Below are 26,084 nucleotides of genomic sequence, written 5' to 3'. Positions count from 1 at the left end.
TCTTTGCCAATTTAACAGTAAGTTAATGGCAGACCAAAGTAAAGAACCCAAAGCAAACCAAGTTTGAGAGGTTCTCTGAAACTTCAATTTTTGATATGTTAAAAGCACATTTTTATGAAGACTACTGGCCTAGAGAGATTCTTGCTAAACATCGATTATGTGGTCACGTAAATATCCCTTTTTCCTGGGTTAGAAGTCAGTAGATATCGTTTAGTTTGTGACAGTTCTCTCTGAATCGTACTCATTTATAATTTCTTCGAGGTACAGTGACATCTTTCACTGCTATCCAAACATCACCAGCTAAAAAGGCAACACTGAATACAAGCAATAATTATTGCTTTTCCAGCACAATGTTATTGTATATCCTCTTACTTGCTGACTTCATTTTAAGATGGTGTGTGCATCTGTACTCATTTGAGTATCATATAAGCTACAGCTATATTGCAGGAGGCAAGAGTGATGGAATAGGGACAACTGCGTAAGGTGGCATGAACTGGCAGAGTTTTTCTGATAGAGAACATATGAGACCCTGGGAGTTTTCGGCAGGTCCGTAGTCAGACTTCTTGATTGAATCCGTTTCCTTTGCAAAGAGCTCTTTATATTTTGGTAAATATGAAAAGTATAAAAAATGCATATTTTTCATTTATAGCCTAACTCCTGACTCAGCCTCCAAAGACATCTTAAAACAAACTAAAGATAATTTAGACTAGAGTACTGCCTCCATAGCGCAGACCTGCAATGCAAAAGGATATACAATGTGCGTTAGGGTCTGATCCAGAGCTCTGTGTTAGCAGGCACCCCATTGCTGATTTCAGTAAGCTTTGTTCCAGTTCCTTTATTGAGAACCCATGGACAAAGTGGATGTAAAACTTCAGCAATACTGAGGTTTTGTCAGTCCCAGGCATTCAAAATGATGAGTCAGCTATTTCTATCCGCAGACACCACCACCTAAAAAACCTAGGAAATCAAAATGGTTTGAGACTTTTTCTTTTGCCCTTTGCTGGATGTGGGTTTTCTTTAAGCCTTTGGGCTTCAAGTGTTCAAGTTTTCTCTGTATCTGTGTGGTACTAGAAATTTATCTTTCATTTAAAGGCGAAAAGGATGTGATTTTTCTTTATATAATCATGACACTCTAGGAACCTGGGCTTTAAGAAATAGTATAAAGCACACTGATTCCAAATCCTGCAGTTTTATTGTGAATTACTAAAGCCAACATTACTAAAATGGATGCTTTGGGACAAAGCTTCAGGACTTTTTTTTAAACCTCCAAATTAGCAGTTACATTTCTAACAAAACTGCCCTTCCTCTAATTAGAGAAGATATAAAATGAGGGAAGAGAGGAGGGGAACTGTATCTTTTTACTGCTCTGTTCTGTGGTTTTATAAGCAGTCTATTGTTTTGGATTGGCGACTGCATGATTTGTGTTAAGAAAAATGCGTCTGAACGCTACACAACACTTGGAGCAGATCTGAAGAGGCTGTGTCATTTGATGTGTTAGCGGCTACTGTCCTCAGTCTGTTCTAGTCCTGCTCTGTGCTGCATCCATGTTGTGGCACATGTGCAATAATTCTTTGCGATGGCTGGCACTCACTGGTGTGTGTATAAAAGTGCAAGTGGCAGCATTATTCTCCAGAGCAAAGGACCATCTATCAGCATTCTAGGTGAGCTTACTGCTTCATCTGAATAAAACACAGACTGAAAGTGCCTCAGGCAGCTTGCGCTCTAAATTAGATATAGCTGTGAATGCTAAAAGATCATCAGTAGGTCTTCATGCTAGTTCCTTGTTGGTCTGATTTCCATTTGGGATGCAGTGGTGGAGTCAATAAGGGATGGATACCAGGCATGAACTGGGTGGCATCTTTAGCTATGACCAACAGATAGCCCAGCCATGGGCAGTGAGAGTGAGATGGCTTACATATTCCTCACTTAAGAAAGAAAAATTGTAGGCAGTTTTTCAAATGCTTAAACATCTGCTGCAGTGAAATCGTTGAGTGTTTTACTACCTTCTTCCATGGAAGCTGTTAGCCCTGACAAATCGGGACTTGACATAAAATAAGATGCAGAATACTCTTAGGAACTCCTTTAATTCCAAAAATTGTTTCACCGTTATGTGTTTATTCAATGTGCACATGATGGCACCAGTACTCTGGCACTTAGTCTTCTGAGAAGTTGCGTTATGGGAATTAATCATGAGGAGTCAGTGTGAAGGCTTAGTCTTCTGCCTTACAAAGCTGTTGCTCAACAGTGGACTGAAGAACATGGGTTTGGGGTTTATTTGTAAAAAGTGAAAGGGAACGGGACACCTAACTGATCAGTCTTTCTTGTCTGGGCAGGATTTATATAGTTAGTAAATGAAAAGACATGTCTGATATGATATGGAGAACTGTACTAAACCATCTTTATTCCATAGTCTGTTTTCCCTGTGAGAACAGATTTATTGGTGGTCACATTCCTCTGTAAAAACAAAGTGAAAGAACCTATCTTTACAAAGAGCAGGTTCTTCAGAGGGTAGATCTGACCAGATCCCCTGAGCCAGGGTGAATTTTGTATTTTTCCTTTGCTTGCCCATATCTGAAATAATGGAAAATCCTGATTGTTCATGGCTACAGTCACCAAAACCAGAGTGAATTCCTTTCCTGGACAAAGTGGAAACCCTGTGTGGGAAGAGTGCTGTTCATGAGGTCATTGTTGGTGAGAAAGGAACCAGCACAGGAACGCACCACAACCTTGTGATTTCTCATGGCTAAGGAGTGAAAGGACTTGTCCATGGCAGTTACTCTGCCACTACTTAAGAGCTCCACAGTGGATAAGCAACTGATACAAGGTTTTTAAGCAAAATTGTGCTTGATGATACTGCTTGCAGTCAGTTGAATCCATGTTCTGTTGTTACAGATGCTAAGATAGTAAGTCTTACAGAGAAAATTCAGGGACTTCCACTTTTATAAAACCATGAAGAAGCCAGCAAGTTGAAGTTCCTTTGGTGATGGAGTGGAGAGAAGGAGTGTTCTGTTGAGACTGTCTAGGAAAATAGTTTAGCATCACCACATGGCAAGATGTAGGATTTGGACAGTATTTAATCCCACATTAAGACTGGGATCAATTCTGATTGCCTAAAGGCAATTTGGTGTATAATTAAAGGAATATTCTGTCCTTGTCTCTAATGCTCTAAAATCCATCTTACTAGGCTCCAGCTTCCAGCTAGTTACTTCTCTCTATACAGAAAAGGTTTTCAGACATGTAAGCAGCTGCACAGTCCTCAAATATGCCAGAAGGAAAGTTTTGTCAAAAAAAAAAAAAAAAAATAAAAATCTGTAATTCACAGACCTGGGGCTTTTTCAATGTATAATTCATACCTCCTTTGAACAGTCCTCCTCACAGGAATTTAGAGATGGATTTAGATCAGCTTACTTCATTTTTAGAATACAATGGAAGAGCACTTACCCTGCATTCTTGCAGCCTTTTCTATAAATTAAAAATAGATGCTGGGCCCAAATTGGCAGCTTTTTGCACTCCCTAGGAAACCTGTGCGAACAAGCCACAACAGGACAATTCTGCTTTCTTTAGCAATGCAAGCTATATCGCCAGAAGCCTGTGACGAGACAGAGGGTCTGTAGTGCACTTTTCCCCTGCAGCCAGGGAATAATCACCATATCTTGTTTTGCGTGTTCAGAAGCTAGTGGCTACAGACGCAGGCGACTGAAAATAAAAATGTAGCAATCAGTGTTAACAGGACTTGGGTTGCAGAATTGGACAAGCAGATGTTTTATGGCAATGCTGTGTCAGACCAAATTGCAGTTTTCCAAGTGGTCCTGCATTAGTGGTGCCTTGTGGGTGGCAGTGCCAGGAAGCCAGCATCCTGGGGACGCTCCACCCTCCTTCCTTGCAAAGGGTTACAGCATTATACAGCCCAGCCTGAAAAAATTTGGAGAGTTTCTTAGCCAGGGAAGCAGCTTGTGCTTGGCAAGGGGCAGCACAGACCACTTCCCTCTTTCTCCTGCCCCACCCAAGCATCTCGTAGAATCAGAAACCACAGGGTGATTCAGTGGGGTGAAGTCTGTTTCCTGGTGTGCTTCTGTGGAGTAGGCAGTTGCTCTAGGAGGCTTTGCCTGGTGCTTACTGCACATCAGCCTTTAATTCTAAATAATCTGGGGGAGATGGCAGGATGTGTCCACTGGGGTAACTGTGAGCTGGTACCAAGTCCCTAGGGCACATGTTAGATACAGTAGTCATTATGGTTCACTTATTAACGTTTTCTGAAATATTACAGGGGGCCTTCTGAAACAGATTTATTTTCAGGGACAAAAACTATGAAAAATGCAGTCTTGAAGGATAGCTTTGAAATTCAGTTCAAAAGTTAAAGCATGGCAATTCATATTTAGAGGACTTTGGACTGTCATTACCGAGACCTAATATGAAATGGGCTAAAATTTGGACTTTTAGCTGGGATTTTGCTCCGCAGAAACCAGCTAGTTACATACGTGTGCCTCACTGAGACCCTCTGAGCAGCAGTAGTGATTACCCTTCCCTGCATGAAGGTTGGATTCCTCTAGCAACTCTGCCTGATGTCTATTTTTGGCTTCCCCTCTAAAAACAGATGGTTGGGAGTGAGAACTCCCTCTTATGATTGCTGTTGTAAGCTCTGAAAGCAACAGATGGTTGCTAACACAAGAGATCACAAACCTAGAGTTGTTGAGCTCCAGTTTTTCTTCCAGTGGCACAAGCTCTATTTTGTTCCCTCCCATCCACTTTATACCTTCTCAAAAGAGAACAGAAATAGGCCTAGCCTTTGTTTATAAGAGTATATCAGTATGATATAACTGGAGATGTATTGTTAAAATTTTGTTCCTAAGCTGCAAAACACATAAAATCATTAACTACTTCAGTTCTGTCAGAATACAAAACACTGAGCCTGGACTGAAACACAAGCATGACATACCTTGCTCAGGGCCCCTGCCACAATGTTAATGACATACCAGAATTTGGTTTCTCCTGTTTGCTTAAAGACTGTAGCCCTCATATTTGCAAGGAAAAAAAAAAAATCAAACAGATCTAGGTTAACATCTTCTTTGCTACCTGTAACAGTAGATCTGAGAGGTATGAATTTCCCCAAAGGTCTTGGTCAAGGTGTGGGAAGGTATTGACTGCAAAGGTGACTCCTCTAATTGCCTTTCATCTCTCCAAATTGGATAAAGAGACCCTAATACCATTCCAGAGGAGAAGGAGGCCTGTGGTCTTACATTACTGAGAGAGGGTCAGGACCTCTGTCCCCATCACTTTAACTTGGGCAGGGAGGAGTGTGATACCATAAAACAGGGGAGCTACAGGCACTCTGGTACTATGGGATCTCATGCCTGCACCTCTTTTGTTTTCTAATACAAGGAAATAATGCTTTTTGTGGGTCAAGGAGGTTGTCCAGAAAGTATTAGACTTCACTTTGTCTTAGCTTTTTTTTTAAAAAAAAAATATCCCACTGCACATAAGCTACGTACATCAAAGGCTTTTGGAGTGCTTGACAAAGACTAATGCATTATTAAGCTAGCAATCCCCTACAGATGGGAAGATGCAAGTAGAGAGAGGATAATAATTTGCTAAGGGCTACATATTGTGTCAGTGGCAGAGTTAGGAATACAGTTTGTGTGTTTTTAACTATGTCTCTCAGGTGATATCCGTGGAATTGGGCAAAAGTATTAGTTCAAAATCAATTGTAAGCTTGAAATATGGCACTGCATTCTGCTTTTAGTCTGAGAAAACCCTTGAAATGAAGAAGAACATAATGCTGCAGAATTGCAATACCATTCTTCAGTCTGCATACAAAAAGTTCCTCAAGACCTCTGTTTTTGAGCAGGTAAACGTCAGGAAAAGAAGTAGCCAAATTTTGAACATGTTAAAACAAATCCACCTGAACAATGAAAATTAGCGATTCAGTATTCAAGTACAAGGCAGCAGAAAATCTTAGAGGCAGATTATGAGATACTGTAACATGGAAAAAGAGACCTAAAGGAGAGATTTTAAGGAGCTAAGATAAAGCCAATGCTAGACTTACCTGCAGAATATAAAAACTAGGGCAAAATGAAAATTTGAAAGTATGAATTTCCATTCTCCCCTCTTAAAAACGAAACAAAAAACCCAAACAGTCCTTCCCAGTTTGTAGCTGAGAAGCTAAGTCAAGACATTAGTTCCTTATCTCCTTTCCCATGTCTGTTCTGTATTCGCAGCTGTCCTGGGTTACCACAGAGATACTAGGTAAATGATGAATGGTCCTGCTGCAATGTGCAGCTCCATGTAACGTTAATTAAGCCAACATACTTTTACAAATCATATTTTCAGCATGTTTTTCTATCTGTATTCAACTGCTTCAGCAAACAGCAAACAATTCTGTTTAAAAGTCCAGAGTATGTTGGAGAATGAGCCATTTCATTATTACAGCCTGGAGTTTTTGAGACTTGTATTGCGTATTTTGAACCTTAGTGGCTTTCTTACCCATCTAATTCACATTCTTAAAATATTCCAGTTAAATTCTTTAAATATTTTTAATGCCTAAATATACACACAGTGCCTCCCCCAATTAGATTGGAAGTGTAATTGCTGTACAGTCTGTTGTGTACATGCACTCAAATTAGAATTTATACTGACTGGCGAGTATAATTAGATTTCACCATTGCATTTAATTTTAGAATAAACCACATTTATTTCCCTTACACTAGATTCAGGAAATAAATTATAGTTGAAGCAATCAGATTTTTCCAGGCTTCTCTAATTTTCAGTCTAAATTCATTTGGTATTTCAGATTCTTCTGCCAAGTGCAGCAGTTATTTAGACCCAATACATCAGAGAAAGTTTTCATGTTTGATTGCTATTTCTGAGGGGCTGTTGGGGAACAGGAGTCTTTAAGCATAGATGGCCATGCTGGTAACATTTAAGCCAGGGTCTCTCTTGGAGAACCCAGGACCAGTCTAACCATGTGGTGGGAGGCTTTATTAGAATTATCTGCCATTATTAGTATTAACATGAACCTAATTTTCATAGTACAGACAAGACTTAAAGGAGAACCTGACAGTACTGACTTGTTTCAAGCAGCAGGATTGGCAGATATAGCCAAATTCTCTGTTAATTTAAGTAAGTGTAAATGCAGTGAAGTCACTGTAGTGAATACCACATACATCTTTGGCCACGATACATGATGTATCCAATCACACTGTACTTGCCTTCATTTTAACTTCTTAATTACACAGGATGGACCCATGGCTTGCCCAGTGCAGATGGGACAGGGTATAAATCAAAAGGCATATAAATAGATGCAGGGACAGGGAAGGAGTTCAGCAACGCACATGCCTTAAAAAGCAGTAACACTGCTCACTCCCAGATGACTGCTGATGAATATGTGGGAAGTAAGGTGCAGTACCAAGATGTGGCTAAATGTACAAGGATTTGTATCCAATGGGATTTAAAAAGATAAACTAAATATGGAAGTTTTGAAGTAAACCATGCAAATGTAACTCAGCTTTGAGATCAGAAAATGATTAGTATTTGCTATGAATAAAAGGTCCGTCTGTAATTTGAAATGGATTAACTAAAGAGATTTTTTAAGGTCAATGGACTAACAGTAATTTCTGGTGACAGTGAAATGTTTTCTCCATTCCAGCATTTAATGCTGACAATATTCTAGTTACTGTAACTCAGATGTGAGATTTTTGGAAATGTTGAGTGTAGTGAAGGCAGTGTTTCGGTGGTAGGACCAAAATACAATTTTAAACTAATTTTTTTTTTTTTAAGAAAACCTATTCTGTAATACCACACCTACAGTTTAGTAGAACTGAATTTGAGAGCAACTGACGGATCTGCCTGCGTGTTCTTGCATGCAGATTTTGTACTCCAGGGACCAGTGTAATTTGCAGTTGGGAAGCTTCTTTTAGGATTTTGATCTCCACCCCAGAAAACAGAGTGGCAATCCTGAGCAGGATCTAACTATATTCAGTAGTAGAAGTGAAACATAAAAGAGATGCTTAAAAAAAGAATTGAATGTTGAATAGTTTCAAGTTGCTGTTGTGATGTTCTTAAAAGTTATTTCTGCTTTCCATGATGAACGTCCACAGATGTGGAGAAGACACGGTTACTGTTTTTTTCTTTTGACTCAGGATAGGAGCCTGACACTAGAAGGGAAACAACTGATCTTCAGAAAGGCCTGTCAAATGTTGTAGTTTCACAGTAGTGTCAGTTACTGTGGTTGTGAAATTGGGAGTCCATGTTTACAGCTAAGCATGATCTAGCTAATTGACAAAACTGAAGAGCATACAAGACTGGCAGTAGAGTGTATAATCAAAATGGCACGAGAATACCGATTACAAATAAGATATTATAAAACAGACACCGAAGAGTACTGGCCAATGGTCACCTCATTGCTAGTGCAGAGTCTCCTCCAGTGCTTGTCTTTTATCCATTTCATGGTGAGGGTAATGGTCCTCTTCCCATAGCTGTTGACTTCCAAATGAAAAGATGGGTCTAGCAGAAACTGTTCTGAGGAAGTTCTCACACGTTTTCTGAAATTCTAGTGACACTATCTTTAAAACTTAACAATCAATGAAGGGCTTTTTTGAGGGTGCAGCTATAGGTTAATAATCTGGTAATGTGACTGTTGCCAAGGAGATGAAAATTTAATTTTCTGGCTTGTCTGAAACGTGGAGTTGAATTACATTTCTGTCTCTACATTTAATGAACAAATCATTCCAATATTTGTGAGATTTAATTAAGATGGGGGAAGAGGGAGGCTGCTGCAGCAGCCATAATAAACTGGTGTTTATTGTGGAAGAGGAAGTATAAACCCACCCAGCATTCTTCACTGTCTCTGCAATGCCAGGGCTCAGTCTTAGTTATCTATGTTAAAAAAGAAAAAAAAAAAAAGAAAAAGTAATGTAGGAATGATAAGGCATTGTTTCACTGCCATAGACCAAAGGAAGCCATGCAGAGAGAAGCTGGGGCATGTTGCCTCCTGCTCTTAGCTAAAAAATAGGGCAAAATCCACTTTCTCTCTTGCTAGAGAGAACTCTTGTTTTACAATAGGGGCAATGCTCCTAGGTACCTCTGTTGCCACAGTATTGTATGCCCTGGCTATGGCTCTAAATGACCCAAATAATAATCTTTTCACACTAACTTTCCCCCAAAAAGGGCATTAATGTTCCCCTGATAGTGTTCTTCATCCTTAATTTCTGTTCCTTCCCACTCTTTGCTGGGCTTGCTTACAGAAAGCAGAGTCTGGACAGAAGAGGTCCCTTCCAATCCTTACTTTGTCTGCCCTGATCACTAGCAACAGGACAGTAAGGTTTCTAAGAGACAGAAAGAAAATTCTAAGGAGAGCTTTAAATATCACCTCTACATACAATCCAAAAGAGAACATTTAAGTGCATTAAATAGCCTTAATCTAGCCTACCTTTGTATCACCTGTATAACCTATAGCAGCCACATCTGCTTATTTCTTTTTGGTTAAACAAATGCTAAACTTTGATCTGCAAGTATGTTTGAACCATAAGCCTTTTTATTTCTTTAAGTGAAAACTTTTTAAAAGGTAGTCTTCTGTATATTCTTGTACAGAAGTAAGTTTCTATCAGCATTAACACACTTTTTGAAATATTTATATTCACATATAGTTACCCTCATATGCAGATTTTGCTCTAACAGCCACACTAACTAACCTGGAATAGTTGTAAACATTCATAAAGTTTGCCTCAACAAAATTCCTGAAATGCAAATACAGTTTCTGAATGTAACTGTTAAAATTAACAAAATACAAGCAACAATTTAATATTGCAGATAACAGAATTTTTCTTTCTCAGGAAGACTATGATCGTCTGAGACCTTTATCTTATCCTATGACCGATGTCTTCCTTATCTGCTTCTCAGTGGTAAACCCTGCTTCATTTCAAAATGTGAAGGAAGAGTGGGTACCGGAGTTGAAGGAATATGCACCTAATGTTCCCTTTTTACTAGTAGGAACACAGGTATATCTGGTTCTGTTCTACTTTATTTAAACAATTCAGATCATTGTATGGTGCCTTTTCTTTGGGCTGGAACTTCAGGCCCAACCCAACAGGACCTGAGCCGCACCTCCTCCTGGCTTTGGAAGAATGACCCTAACAAGTGGCAGAAAAACCTAGATCTCTGTTGTTCTCTAATGAGCTACCTCCATTTTGTTAAAATAGATTCACTGTAAACAGGGTGGCGAGATTGGCTACATCTCTCTGTGTGACTTTATAGAAAGTAATGGGAATAAAATTGTCTGTTCCTACCCATGTTACTGGAATTACTTGGGTCTACAACTGTTGGTCATATCCAGTACCTGCTGAAGCAAAGGAGCAAGGGGAGAAGTGAGACAATATCCTCTTGCTTCTTGTGGGCAGTGGACTGGGCTTCAATTACAAAGTGACCCACATGCTGGTATTACGTTTGAGTTAATCTTTCTGCCACTGCTGGATATACATTCTGGTATCCCAAGATGATCACATCTAATTGAAGAGCTCAATTACAAAATAAATGTATGTTCCTTCTGGATTAAAGGTAGTAGTTCACAGCTTAAATTTCCAGGGCTTTTGGATCAGGAAGGGTCCATGATCTGAGTCATGTTGTGACTCCATTCTTATACATGTAATATTCCATTAAATTATTCTGCTTTAAAAAGAGGGTATCATATAGCCTGCTGACTTTTGTTTAGAAAAAGTATTCCAACATAACTGCAATCTTTCTTGCTAGATTGATCTTCGTGATGATCCAAAAACTTTGGCAAGACTGAATGATATGAAAGAGAAGCCCATATCTGTGGAGCAAGGACAGAAGTTAGCAAAAGAGGTAAACCGGACACTCCTAAATGAAACCAAGTAGCAAAGAAGCAAAAAACCCTATTTCTAATTGACTTTTTCTTCCTTTACTACTTTGCCCATTTCTTTTACCAGTCACATATGAAACCTTATGACTGGTTACCAGTTAACAGTATTTACTTACTTTGTTGAATACAGCTAACAAGCAGACCTGTGTAATAGCACTTCCCTATTAGTAATAGTTCTAACTTTCTGTGTAGACACTTGTAAAAACTACATAAGCATTAGTCAGAGAGAATTAAAATCATGGAGTGGTTGAGGTTGGAAGAGACCTCTCCTGCTCAAGCAAAGTGTTGGAAGCATCTTCAAGAAATTATTTGAGAATGCTATACTACCATTTTAACACACTGTGTGGATAATGCTTATCAGGACACTTATTTATAGAGTCTTATTTTTGAAACATAAATTGGTCATGTAATTCTGTAATTCTTTTTTGCTGTTCAATTATCAAAAATACCTTAGGACCCCACTGCTAATCCAAAGAGCTTGTTTAATATGCTTCCTTTATAAATGAAACCAACTTAAATACTTTCCAGATCTTTGGCTAAAAGACAAACCTTCTTTTCTCCCACAGGGGGATGCACATGCAGATAATTTTTCTAGATCACAGCCAAACATTGTGATGTCACTATAGAAAAAAAACAAAAAATGCAGAAGTGCACAGATAGCACTGAACATCTAAAATACATTAGTATTGAATTAACTTATTTTCTTGACAGATAGGGGCCTACTGCTATGTGGAGTGTTCAGCTTTAACACAGAAAGGACTGAAGACCGTTTTTGATGAAGCTATTATAGCGATCCTAACTCCAAAGAAACATACAGTGAAGAAGAGAATAGGCTCAAGATGCATAAACTGCTGTTTGATCACGTGAGATATATTTGGCAATGGCCAGACTTACTGTGAAATTCTACTGAATTTAAATACAATGCATTAAGTACACAGCAAACTTCTTACAGGTCTGAAAGCTAAAACTACATTTCTGCCTTCTACAACCAGTGAAATCCAGAGGAATAAAATCAAACTCAATGAACTTGTAATAAGAAGCCACCACATCTGTTAGAAATATTTTATTCAGACTGGAAGGTACAATCTCTCAGGGTTACATAGTCTAGAGGAAGCAAAAACTGCACCATGCTGAAACAGCATCTGTTTGATTTTATTGAGTGGAGATGCTTGGTCTGAAATACTCTGAATTTGGATAGTCTTCTGCTTTGACTATACGTATATCTCTCTCTCTTAAAAAAACAACTTTTGCACAGTCTGTATGGAATCTGCACAAAGAAATACCTTGTCTCTCTCTTTGCTCCAGTTATCTGCTTTTGTATGTAAGCTGCTTCCGGTTCCAGTGTATCCACAAAGGTGCAATAATCAGACCAGCCATATAGCCAAAGGTAGCTCCAAGGGAACAGGAAATGGGCCATACCTGAGGGGAGAACACAAGGTAAAAGCAGGCAATGAGGAAAATGTTTGTGGTTTTTTTTGTACTTCGTGAGCACAAATTCTCAGTGTAATCTAGGTACTAAAAGACAGTACAGTCTTATTCTACTTTAAAGCTTGACGTGCTTTCCTAAAAATGCCAAAAGTGTAAACAATCATCTTCATGAACACTAAATGCTGTTGTACAGGTTTTAATTAATATGCATTAAAATGTAACCAGGCTTCTGGCTATTGCAGACTTTAGTTCAATATTCCCAAAACTGTGTGGAAAAAACTTACAAGTATTTATATTCCCTGAAGTGTTCAGCTAATCTAACTTCCTGTTCTGCTGCACACATTTGGAAATCTACAGATTTCTTGGCAATCTCTCCTTCCAATCTCCCATGGTGTTCTGAAACTTTTAGAGGTGTGTATAAATGAATGAATATCCCAATAAGGCCAGAGACTGAAGTGTATAGAGGGTTTTCTTTCTTTTTTTTGTCTTGAAAAGTAGGCAAACAGATGAATTTCCCTCCAGCTAGCAGTAGGGAGGGAACATAAATTTGGAAACTGACTGAACATCTCGCACCCAGTTCAGCAAACGTAGTAAACCAAGTTATGCTAAAGAGAGCTTATAATTAAAGCTTTATGTCCTAGTATAAGAACAGGGAACTGACTCAATACAGCTGACTCACTTTTACAAACCACCTAGTACTGAGGCAAAGAAGTAATGGGATTTTCCCCCTGCCCCCTTTTCTTTTTAAAATTGGTATTAATTTGCAGGGACGATTGGCCAAAACAAAACTTAACTGGTCTGTCCTCAGATGTAGCTTATATTACCAGTCAACTGTGTACTGCATTTGATGAAAGTCTCAACTAAGTTAGTGATAAAAAATATTTATTGTAGAATAAACTGAATTCCCATCCCTCTTCAAAATTCTCCTTTGCATATTTTTTTTGCAAGGACAATTTTGCACTTCATGCTGTACAGTGCACGTTCCTGAAGCAAGTACAGACTGCACTCTCCTATTTTTTTAAGTTTTAAATTAAGGGGGATATTTCCACCTTCTATCATACTTGAGACTGAGAAATGCACTAGACATTAAAGAAAATATCCACATCTCTGTGTCCAGCCTTCTTTTCTACTTCATTTTGACTTGCAATTCATGAATATCGAATGAACTTACTCTTAATGGTACTGGTTCCTCCTAGCTCTGATTCTTCTCTTTACTTCATTATCACTTGGAAAAACGTAATTATTCACATCCTTTGGTCATGAGAATTTTAACTAGGAATAAGAGTAACATATTTTGTCCTCTGCTGTTTCATCTTCACAGTCTCCTCAGTTGTTTCATCTTCACATTCCTTAGCATTTGCAGTGTTTTATATTATTTGGAGGTCTTAAGGAGTGTAGCAAAGATGACTATAAACAAGGTGCCTTAGGTACTCTTTATTGACCTTGTTTCATTCTTCCCTTTCTGGACATTCTGTCTCTGCTACTTGTTTTTGTTGCTGAATATTTTGGCTGTTGCCTCTCAAACCAAAGACTTGCTTGTTTTCATTCATTTAACAGTGGTATTGTAGATCTTCTATAAAAAGCCTTGAGAACCTTTGACGTGGTAAGACACTATGTGTATTTAAAACTCACATGAGTTTGTGGCCTTGGCTAAACCTACACTTCAGGTGGATCTTTTCAACTTTTAGATGAAATGTAATGAAGTTATTTCTAGCATTTTGCATATTACACGTCTAAAGGACAAAACAACCCAGCTGCTTATTCAGTAACATTCAGTTGGAACAGGAGCTGTACTTTCTTATCCACTGGTGAAGTCAAATACCACTCTAATAGCTATAAAACTATGGACAGAGGGTTCATAACTCAGTGGTCTTTTTATATCAAATTCTCTGAGTGATCAATGATCCTTCATTAAATTTTACCTACATTAGGTGAATCTGTAGTTGCCTATTTGCTTTTCAGAAGCATAGGTAGATGTTGGACTCCGAATTTTTCATGTTCCCTTAACTAGAGAGTCAATATCCCTGATGATCCATTGACCCTGTACCTTTTGGTATTTTGTGTATAGTGGGTGACTGCTGGTATGATTAAAAGGATCTCTGATGATTGTTGTAGCTTCTTTTACCAGACTGAACTGCAGCTTGGAACATGGTTTTTCAATAGTTATGTAACTTTCAATATTAATTATGCCTCTGTCTGTCTTCCAAAGCATTCAATTTTTGCTTTGCTTTTTAAAAAAAGTGTTACTTTATAGAAGTTTCAGGCTGTCTCTCACTTAACACATGAGCCTCTGACCTCTGAAATCCAACCCTCACCAATGGCAGTTGGCAAAGATACGGGGCAAAGTGAAGAAACCATAAAACACTTCATCTCACTGTCTATGAATGAGACAGAAAAGAAACACCACCTCATCCCTTCTAGTGGCATAGAACAGAAAGCTACTAGGTCAGGTACTCATTATGCTGGTCAGATGGCCCAAAGTAGTTCTGAAGGCAGTTTGATTGGCCTTTTGAAAACTCCCTAAGCACAGGAATTAAAAGCCTGGACTTAAGAGCGTTGCTGTCCTTATGCTATTTTCTCTAACCCTCAAGGCAGGGCAAAAAAGACCCTAACAAACAGGTAATGATACTAGTTCTGCACCTTTTATTTTTGACTGCTGGCCTTTGGGCTACATATAGCCATAGCACCACTGATGGGTGTATCTAAAGCAGCAGGTTATCAAAGACAGATAAGATGTGGCTCTTAAGCACATCAGCTGCACTAATGTAATAGCTCTTGCAATAGCCCTTTTTGTCTATCTATGAAAGGGGGTTGCTTTATTTTGCATTAACTACTGGTTACAAATGCCTGGCCTCATTTTTCTGAGGCCTGATCACTTTCCACAGGACCTTTGTAAATGAATTTGACTTGCTTGATCAGTCTGCTTTTGCCCTGTCTTTCATATTATCTCTTAAACTTGGTTTAGCTTCCCTGACTTGGTATGAACTGCCTCTAAGTGATAAAACTCTAAGCAGTTAATATCCATCTGCCTGTTCTAAGAGATTCCATTCTGCTTGTATTAAAAGTATGCAACTTGTAATACACCACTCACCCCCTAAGAACTATTCAGTTCAGTTTCTCCTACTTTATGCTCCCTTCTGCCATGAGGAAGCTGACATATCCTATCCCAGTATTGATGTCATGTCTAGGCTGGGTCAGCAGCAGGGGAATAAGATGTTAGGCAACATTGCCTAACTGCACTTCTAAGGGGGAAGAAGATTGATCTGGAGAGAAAAGTGTGGGGGTGCAAGACACAGGACAGAGCATTCTTCAGGAAACTGTCATGAAATGCTGTGTCTGTCCCAGCAGCTGGGAAGCATCAGCTACCATCCTCACAGCCTAGTACAAGAAGAGTCAGTTTACATATCAAATGCAAGCAGAAAAAGGCAATTTTAACAACCTGTATATGATTACTAGAAATCTGAACAGCAGCTTGGCAAAAACAAATCTCCACCTACATGCTTAACAAGCAAAAAGATTGCATTTTAAGGGACAGAGCATGAGCCAGTGGTTAATGCAAAACAGTCCTGACTTCTACTGTTTGTTTAAATTTTCTTTTTGCCTTTTCATCTGGCAGCAGTGATAGGACTTAGCTGGCTAAATAGACACTGCAGAACTGCCAGGTTTCTAGTATATGTTAGAACTCATTTTAAGAATAAGGACTCAAAATAGGAATTGCCAACCTTTCAGGACACAAATGAGCTAGTTTCCTGAGTGCTTTTTAGAAGACCTATAAGCTAATGTGAGAATGCTTAGCATATTGCATGGAAAGCAGAGCATGTTGCAGGAGCCCAGCAAGGTACCTAGCTCTGCTCTACTATGCATGTAGCTAGTTAAACCACAATTCTGACTGCATGATAGTTTTGTCATCTATTACAAGTCTGTAACTTGCATCCTATGTAATAGGAATTACATAGACATTGATAAGGACATAGGCCAGAGTCTTATAGGCCAGAGCAGCAACACCCTAGTAAAGTTTTTAAAGATACTATAAAGTAAGCAGCTGACTGCTGGAACTTTAATTATACAAATGCAAATACAGTGGGGCAATCTACGGTACTTACTTTTTTTTGTTGTTTTCTTTAGATGAGTGCTTTCCTCATATTCTTAAACTCAGTTTTTTTGTATGCTTACTATTTCAAACGATCCATTTCTGACTGTCAATTAGAAAGCTATGTAATAATTTGTTTCATTTTAAAACTGAATAAATGAGCACAATTACTTTCTCTCCCTGTTTCTAACATGCCTTAAATTCCTGATTGTTTAGTCTGTACTGTCTAAAAAATTTCAGTACATGCCTTTAATCTATTTTGGTTGCATGCACGTGTTAACTAAAAGTGTCTTATCACACTGTACAGAATGTGTGTGTTGACAAGCACATGCTGAGGAGAAGAAAGTGTGAGGTTTTTTTTTCAGGCTGGCATTTGTAACCAGAAATTATTTTTGTGGATTTGTGTTCTAAAGTTATAGCAAGCATAACTGCCTTTGATCTCACTATTAAGGTTTACATTAAGAAAACATATCATTAAATAAACAATGATAACCACACTGAAGTGGAACAAACTTATACCTCAGTTTAAAAAAACCTAAACCACTGGGTATTATATCCCCTTTACTCACATAAAGCGACTTCTTTTACAACAAAACTTTCACAACAGGTAGTAGATCGAAAATACAAGAAGGGAACTCTCTGACCTGTGTTAAGAATAACAAAGTACTATGAAAGTTTATAGTCCTATTTCAGCTTACTCAAGTAACCACCAAGAACTGTATCCAAGATTCTTCAGATTATTTTTCAGGTTACAAATGTCTGAGTGGTACCTAGGTTAATATTTACAGTCAGATTGGCTAAATTACATGACAGTCAATCAACTCATTTGAGTTACATCAGCACTACCTGTTATGTTTGTGGTATCTAGTATAAAGTGGGAATACATCAATTTCACTTTTACCTAATGATATGAAAACACTGTAGGCAGAATATTGTTTCAAAGTCACTTTTTATGGTTAGTAACAGGTACTAGGGATCACAACTATGCTACAAAAAACCCAGATGGATGGATGGGCATGCACCCAGTAAACCCAGGAACATGTTTTAAAAGTCTGTTATCAAAACATGCAATAAATACAGGAACTTCACAATTTCCAAAATTCAGTTGTTGTCAATGATGAATGGAGTGTCTGGAATACTAGTTCCACCACATATAAAGCCTGCTGATAAGGTTCTGGTCTTTAATTATAGCATCTTGTTCTGCAACTAAATTACCTCTGCTGAGCAGAGAAAGGATGTGTCACAATGTATCTAGTAACACCTAAACGATCCCCTTCTGTTACAGTGGTGTTGTGCTTTAAGGTGCCATTTCTCATATGACACATGAAGCCAGGATCACACATGGTTATTAAAAGTACATCACCAACTTGAAACAGGCAATCTGAAAAAATTGAGCAACTGTAACAAAAGAAGTTATTTTCTATTTCTTTGCTAGAACTGTCCTAACAAAGCGTAATGCTTAGATACCCACTGTGCATCAGAGGGCTAGAGGTGAATGTACAACTCTCTAAATCTTTTGAAAGTTGTCTAAAATAGCCTTATTTAAATGATCATAATTAAGTGTTGCAAACCTTTTTTAAAATTGTTTAAGAATTAGATAGCAATCTCAAGACATTGGCAAAATTATTCTACCAGTCTGACACTTGTAATAAACTGAAACATGTCTTGCAGAGTAAGTCTTGAAAAGTTTGGGGGGTGTTTTTGTGGTTGGTTTGGTTTTGTGGTTTTTTTTCCTTTAAGTACAGAAGTGTAACTACTGTAGGGACTAACTTGCATTCCTGTAAGGCAGCTATCTTTACCTTTGTCTGAGATAGGCTTAATTCTGCAGACCTAGAGCCAGGAACAACCATAGAGTAGGCCTCCCTGACCAACTGTTTTGCATAGTTACAAAATAATTTTTTCTGAAAACTAGCAGGGGGGCAATAGGCATGACCAACTTATGTTTAAAAGTTACTTTAAGAACAACAACAGAATAATGAAGAACAATGAATCATCAGAATACCAACGTGACTTTCAGCAATATATTTTATACTTCCAACAGAAATGCTTTATATATTTTTCATTTCCATTCTGAAAAGTTATTCAGATAATTAATGGCATTTTATTTCCAAAACAATATTCTATTCCTATTAAGTAATATTTACTTAGTGCAAAAGTTGTTGTATGCTAAAAAAATGCATTTTGCATTATTATTTTTAAATGTAGACAGGCCCACTAATCTGAATATCCCCTGTATGCAGTATTTTTCAAACAAACATGGAAAATAAAGTGAAGATTTTCTGAGGAATCTGTATTTATCTCGGTTTTGTTGCATGTCACAAGAGGTATGTGTAAAGAACCAATGTTTTCTTTGGTGTATGAATAACTCAGGATGAAGTAGCATTTTGGTTTTAGGCATTAGCACATGAATTGGAACTCCTGATGATTAATTTCATACCAAGTTTACTCCACAGATGTCTGAAGTACTTCGAATTAAAAACAAATTCTAGTGGAAGATAGAAAAAACATTGACATCTGACTTTCTGATCAGGTAAGATATAGGTAATGGTACTACAAACTTCTCAGCTTCTACTAATATATCTCAACCATGATGGGATGACTACCATATAATTTTTCAGTTCTTCTATTCAGATTGCAGGAAAAGATGCTAGTCCCAATACAGACAGCTAAGGATGGGGAAATAGATTAACAAAAAATGAACCTAATGTTGCCCTCAATTGCTTTTTCTTTTAAGGCCACAAAGCAGCAACAAAGTGACATTAGAAGAACTGCCATATTTATCAGTGTGGCAATTCAGACAATGGGTGCCTTGCAGAAAAATGCAGGCAGCTTTTTTCAATGCTCTGTTGGAAGTCCAGCATCCTTAGTACTCTCTCTTTCCTTCAATCTCATTTGCTTCAGGTGAGTGACTACAGGCCATTTTCATTTGAAGCCATTTCTGTGAACAAAACTGACTTCACAGAAGTGGCTTTACATACTCCACTCTCTGAAGTGGACTACAGTCAATTTAAAAGTAGACAGTAGACACTCAGAAACTGTCTGCACTTTAAAGTATAGACACTAGATTTGATAAAGTGCTAAATCCTGATCAAGTGGAAAAATGTACCAATTCAAGACACAGTGCTTAACTTTTTGTGTAAACCCCAGGTTATAATAGATTGTTCTAACAGAGCTAAATCAATAGCAGTAGCATTTTTCATTCCAAACTCATAGTGCATTTCTGCATCTGCTGGATGTCGGATGTTTTTGCCAACTTTTGACAAACCACAACACAGGGCTATAGCACAAGGCAGCAGCAGCAATCCTTTGGTTTGCTTTATCACATATTTCTCAACTGTTGTTGACCCATCCAATTCTTGTAATATCAATTTCACCTTGTCTACAACACTCCTTAAATAATGAATTGTCTGAAGCTAAAGGTACAAATGCAGCTGTGTTTTCCATAACATGTTGTTAAACCACGAACCCTAACCATAACCAATAGAAACAACAGAACCAGATTTTGCAACAAGCAGGCTTAAAGGCCTTAACACTGCTCTCTAAAACGCTAATACCACTTTAGTCTTGCCCATATAACAAGATTTAAACCACATTTTCTGTTCTAGAGCAGAGCCATTTCCACTACAGATTTAAAAAACAAATTTGTTTACAACAAAAAGTCTAAAATACAAAAAGGAAAACAATCACTAATGAAACCTGTTCTTATCTCAAAAGCTGGCCTTGAGTCCAAAGACTAAGCTATTCTGTTTAAGTCCCTTTTTGGATCTGAGAAGGGTAAGTCCAAAACTGTAATCCTCAAGCTCTCTGCTTCTAGGCTAATATAAGAAACAGCTGATTTCAAAAGCATGACAGCTTAATACTTTATTCATATGGATGCCTAGAAGTAATTTGGTTTTGACTGCGCTCTGATTACTTTTAAGCCTACCTTAATATCTACATGATTTTTTTTCAGACTTTGCTTGGGACTTAATCTGTAGGTGTTCCTGTAAGCATACCAGCTGGGTTAGGTTCTATATAAAACACTGACAGTCCATGTCTTTTGGGGAGATTTGTTTGTTTGTTTTAAATAAAGAGCCTCTTCCTGCAACTGCATTATGTACAGGTATTTTTATGTTCAGTAAGTCAATAGTTAGATCAGTCACTCAGGAGATAAGCAATCTGCACTAAAGATACTCTTCTCTCTTTCATTGCTACAGTGAAAGAATCTACTATGAATTTCTGTAATCATCTGACATCAGGTAGCAAAAGGAATACTCTTGTAAAAAGGGGTTTTGTTGCTAGTGCCCAGTGAACTTCTGAAGAATAGAAATGCCTCTTGGCTCTGAATATTTCTGAGACAGCAATGCAGAACTACTACACACAACTCAATACCCGTGTTGTTGAATCCATACTACTCAGTGGGGATAGAAAGACAAAAGGCTCACATCAACTGTTGCATGAAGTTCAGTGTTTGCAGAGAACCCGATTCATATATATGTCAGTATGGCTGAACTGGGAAACAGTGTTTCCTGGGTAACTATTGAAAATACCTGGCCAAGACACCTTCCCCACCACGCCCTTCTTCTGTGCCTTGGTGACCAATATTTAAGAGATCACCTTCACAAAAATATTAAATTATCAATAGGTGATTGAAAACTTCAAGAGCTGTAAATAGGATCTCTAATAAGCTACTTTAAAGAGGTTAATTTCTGTCTTGAAGATTTGTTACCATTTTGGTGCTTTACTGTTGCTTTGCTAAGATAATTGACTTTAAAAACTACATTACATTTTAACAATAACTTCTTTCATTTCCCTTTATACAGCAGATCTTAAAAAATTAGCACTTAAAACTGCAGTTTTCAAAGACCATTGAAGTGGCAGCCTGCAGGACTGATAAGCAAACTTTTTGAATTGCTCACATGATGATTAATGATCAAGCAGTTCTGACCCAAAATGGAAAGCAAGATTTCTGTCCCCCATACACACTATTTTAAACCCTACAAAGTAAAAGGTGGAGAAATGGTGATGGGGAAGTGAGGGGAACTTAAGGGAAAGAAAATAGCAGCAAATGCTCAGGAAAACTGCTTTGATGCAGGACTTGATAGTCAGAAACTCCCCTGCCAACTTGGGTATCGGGAGTATATCAGATATGCAGGTGGAGACAGTGAAGGAAAAGGGAAATGCACACATACAGTTTCTGCTGCTGCCTGAATTCTCTGGGAAGCATTCATGCCCAGAAACAGCTAGTGACAAGTTACGGCATCTGAGGTTTCTGCAGATGCTTTGCTGTTCTGAAGAGTCAGATAATATCTTTTTAAGATGTCTATAGATTATAGAGCTTAACTTCTGTCAGTCATGTGTGGCTTTTATTGACTTGGAAGAGTTTTCAAACAGAAAGAGCTGCCAGACCATCACCAAACTTGTGTCTCCTACTATGGGAGGAGGGGGGAATGGACAAATAAAGTAAAAAATTAACTGTACTTAAAGTATCTGTCTTAATCTATCAGTGTCTTTGTTTTGTTAATCAGAGCCTACTGACTTATGATTAAGTTTTCCTTCTATCATTGGTGCGTAAAAGGTGGACTTTTTATACACAGCATATTAGCAAAGTCTGAGATTTTGGGAATAAAATAAAACAAAACCTGCCAGATGTGACATGCCATTTTAAAATTCTAGCTGAGCAAGAAAAAAGTGCATGCCTCTCATTGGAACAGGAATAAGACTTTGCAAGAAGACATGAGATTGTGCCTCAATGAAACCCTTGATTTTTGGGTTACATTCATGTCCATCAACAGTTAACTAGTCCCAATACATACTTATGTCAGCCTGATTATGAAACATCTTGCAAGAGTAAAACCAAGTGTTTTTAGGGAAGAAAACATGATTTTTTTTTAACTTAAAAGTTTTGACCTACTCCTCTATTATTTTTTAAATAGAAATTTTAATATCTCATTACACTGTTGTAAAGAAAGGCTGGTGATATAAAAGCAGTCTATTAGCTACTTACGGAAGACAATTTTCCATTGCAGCTGTAAGCCACAACATCTCTACAATATTAGAGAAAGCTGTGTTGCCTGTTATACTATTTTCTGAAAGAAACCTTTGAAACCATCTACTTAAGAACAGGCCTGGTAGATACTACTCAGCTGAGAGCTTATGAGTTCAGTAACCTGAGGAAAGAAAATATCCACTGAGGACATTTAAGAAAACATGTCTCATCATTTTGTGGCAATTGCAGACTTCAGTTATGTTTAATGGAATCACTTCTCCATGCCAACAAAAATATTAAGAAAATGGCATGGACATTTGAATTTATAAAGACAGAATCTGCGACGCTAGCTTCACATTTTTTATCATGCAACTACAAAGCTAATGCTTGCCTGCCTTTGAAATCAGAAGGTAAGTTTTTAGTACAGTGTGTTGGTCACACCATTTCCACAAATCAATCCAAATCCATTTAAAATGCATTCTGTTAAGTGCTTTTATGGAAGCTACAGGGGAACTAAAACACTAGGAAAGCATCTTTCCTTTCCTACCCATAAACAATAAAAGCTACCAGACTGAAGGCAGACAAACTTGGAGCCATCTTCATCATTTCAGATTTCTCCTCCTGCTTGTCTAGCTTCTTCTTATCAAAATACTTACAGCTCTATTTCATGATAAAATTTGCATGCAACAGACACTCATAAATCTGTAACAAAGAACCTATCAAAAATGGAGGTAAAAATTTTGCATTTTACATCCTTACACTGTAAGCACAGATGCTTCCAATGACTTCTTAAATGTCTGGCATAACCCTGTAGGAACAGCTTATGAGTAAGTCCAATATACCTGTACAGTTTCAGAGCAATTTTGTGTGATGTGCATATCCAGAAAATTAATATTTTTATATTTATAATAAAGGTGTACATACTAACCTGCCAAGGCCGATCCCAATCAAGAGGAATAGGAAATGCTCCAAACCAAGCTCCAAGTATACTGCACATGGTAGTAATCTGTAGACTGCTTTCCCAGATGGACGTAGCTCTGCAAAAACAGTGTTACAAGATTTCAAGAGCAGAAATTATCATGTCAGAATGTTAGATCTGATTTCTCCCAAGATTTTTGAGACTACAAACACATAAAAATCCATATATTTGATAAATAGCATGCAGGTTTCTCCTAAAAGATACAAACTACGTAAAATGTAAGTTGCATATTTTAGCTATAATCACAATCCTTCTATACTACACATTCAGGAGATTTTTTTCCCCCTTGAGATGTTTACTGCAAAAGCTAATTGATTTTAACTGGAAATACTCCTATTGAGCTTGAAACACTGACTGAGCAAATGAAAACATCACAATGGTATTGTGTGCATTGCAGGGAGAAGCAGACATGAAAGGGTAGCTTGGGATTGTACAGAAAAGCACAGTCATGAAGTACTCTATGATATAGACATGTTATTATTTGACAACTACAACAATTTGAAATTTAAAATAGAAGTCCACTGTGTGAATATTCCAAAGCAAGTTTCCATCAACTGAAAAGAAACACTGCAAATAAAAAAAATGCAACCTGCATGTTGCAGCACTTCAGCAATATTGCATCCAAGTTCAAGTATGCTGGCTGCCCAATAAATTTATTGCACGCTAAAGAACTCTTGCATTTTCAATCATGGCACATATCGTATCATAAGAGATGTTAATGACTTCAGTTCTCAGCTTATAGCCTTCTACCACTACTGACTTCAAAAGTTTTTTAACACTTGGATTTCTATTTAATAGATAAGCACTTACTGCCTATCATCAGTCTACCAAGTGATTGCTTTTGCTTTTCTCAAGACATGATCATTTGAGTAGAATCATAGAATCATTTAGGTTGGAAAAGACCTTGAAGGTCATCGAGTCCAACCATCAACCATGCCCACTAAACCATGTTCTGGAGTACCTTGTCTATGCGCTTTTTGAATACCTCCAGGGATGGTAACTCAACCACTTCCCTGGGCAGCCTGTTCCAATGTCTGACAACCCTCTCAGTAAAGAAATTTTTCCTAATATCCAACTTAAACCTTCCCTGCCGCAACTTGATGCCATTTCCTCTCGTCCTATCTCCAGCCACCTGACAGAAGAGACCAGCACCCACCTCACTACAACCCCCCTTCAGGCAGTTGTAGAGAGCGATAAAGTCTCCACTCAGCCTCCTCTTCTCCAGGCTAAACAGCCCCAGTTCCTCAGCTGTTCCTCATAAGACCTGTGCTCCAGGCCCCTCACCAACTTGGTTGCTCTTCTCTGGACACACTCCAGCACCTCAATGTCTTTTCCGTAGTGAGGGGCCCAAAACTGAACACAGAACTTGAGGTACGGCCTCACCAGTGCCAAGTACAGGGGAACAATCACCTCCCTGCTCCTGCTGGCCACACTATTTGATACTGGCCAGGATGCCATTGGCCACCTGGGCACACTGCTGGCTCATATGCAGCCGGCTGTTAACCAGCACCGCCAGGTCTTTCTCTGCTGGGCAGCTTTCCAGCCACTCTTCTCCAAGCCTGTAGTGCTGCATGGGGTTGCTGTCACCCAAGTGCAGGACCCGGCACTTGGCCTTGCTGAACCTCATACACTTGGCCTCGGCCCATCAATCCAGCCTGTCCAGATCTCTCTGTAGAGCCTTCCTACCCTCAAGCAGATCAACTCTGCCTCCCAAGTTGGTGTCATCTGCAAACTTGCTGAGGGTGCACTCAATCCCCTCATCCAGATCATTGATAAAGATATTAAACAGAACTGGCCCCAGTAGTGAGCCCTGAGGAACACTACTTGTGACCCGCCACCAACTGGATTTCACCGCATTCACCACAACCCTCTGGGCTCAGCCAGCCAGCCAGTTTTTCACCCAGTGAAGAGTACACTTGTCCGAGCCATGAGACGCCAGCTTCTCAAGGAGTATGCCATGATGAGAGACAGTGTCAAAGGCCTTCCTGAAGTCAAGGTAAGATAACATCCACAGCCTTTCCCTCATCCACTAGGCAGGTCACCTGGTCATAGAAGGAGATCAGGTTGGTCAAGCAGGACCTGCCTTTCGTAAACCCATGCTGACTGGGCCTGATCCCCTGGTTGTCCTGCATATGTCATGTGAGTGCTCTCAGGACAAACCATTCCATAATCTTACCCGGTACCGAGGTCAGGCTGACAGGCCTGTAGTTCCCCGGATCCTCCCTCCGACCCTTCTTGTAAATGGGAGTCACATTGGCAAGCCTCCTGTCCTCTGAGACATCCCCTGTTGACCAGGATCACTGATAGATGATAGAGAGTGGCTTGATAAGCACCTCTGCCAGTTCCCTCAGTACTTTTGGATGGATCCCATTGGGTCCCATAGATGTGTGAGTGTCCAGATGGCGTAGTAGGTCACTAACTGTTTCCTCCTGGATTAAGGGAAGTATATTCTGCTCTTCATCCTTGCCTTCCAGCTCAGAGGGCAGAGTAACCTGAGGATAACTAGTCTCCCTATTAAAGACTGAGACAAAGAAGGCATTAAGTACCTCAGCCTTTTCCTCATCTCTGGTGGCAATGTTCCCTTCTGTATCCATTAAAGGATCAATATTCTCCTTGGGATTATTTTTACTGTTAACATATTTGTAAAAACATTTTTTGTGGTCCCTTACACTAGTGGCCAGATTGACTTCTAGCTGAGCTTTTGCCTTTCTAATTTCCTCTCTGTATGATCTAACAAGATCCCTGT

General features: G+C 38.7%; 2 protein-coding genes across 3 annotated transcripts in view; one reads left to right on the top strand and one right to left on the bottom strand.

Moving 5' to 3' along the window:
• Positions 1–16,561, top strand: part of RHOQ (ras homolog family member Q) — a 22,770-nt gene extending 6,209 nt beyond the window's left edge. The window contains exons 3-5 of the mRNA XM_049833762.1: positions 9,828–9,992; positions 10,741–10,836; positions 11,585–16,561. Of these exons, the coding sequence (XP_049689719.1) occupies positions 9,828–9,992; positions 10,741–10,836; positions 11,585–11,740 (417 nt within the window). The 3' untranslated portion in view covers positions 11,741–16,561. The remainder of the gene's footprint in view (positions 1–9,827; positions 9,993–10,740; positions 10,837–11,584) is intronic.
• Positions 11,922–26,084, bottom strand: part of PIGF (phosphatidylinositol glycan anchor biosynthesis class F) — a 22,577-nt gene continuing 8,414 nt past the window's right edge. For both annotated transcript variants that reach the window (XM_049833760.1, XM_049833761.1), the window contains exons 5-6: positions 23,288–23,396; positions 11,922–12,292 (exon numbers count right to left, since the gene is read on the bottom strand). In XM_049833760.1, coding sequence (XP_049689717.1) covers positions 12,179–12,292; positions 23,288–23,396 — 223 coding nt within the window. In that variant the 3' untranslated portion in view covers positions 11,922–12,178. The remainder of the gene's footprint in view (positions 12,293–23,287; positions 23,397–26,084) is intronic.

This window comes from Accipiter gentilis, chromosome 30 (assembly GCF_929443795.1).
Source record: "Accipiter gentilis chromosome 30, bAccGen1.1, whole genome shotgun sequence".
NCBI lineage: Eukaryota > Metazoa > Chordata > Aves > Accipitriformes > Accipitridae > Astur > Astur gentilis.
This window is presented reverse-complemented; position numbering and strand designations above follow the sequence as displayed.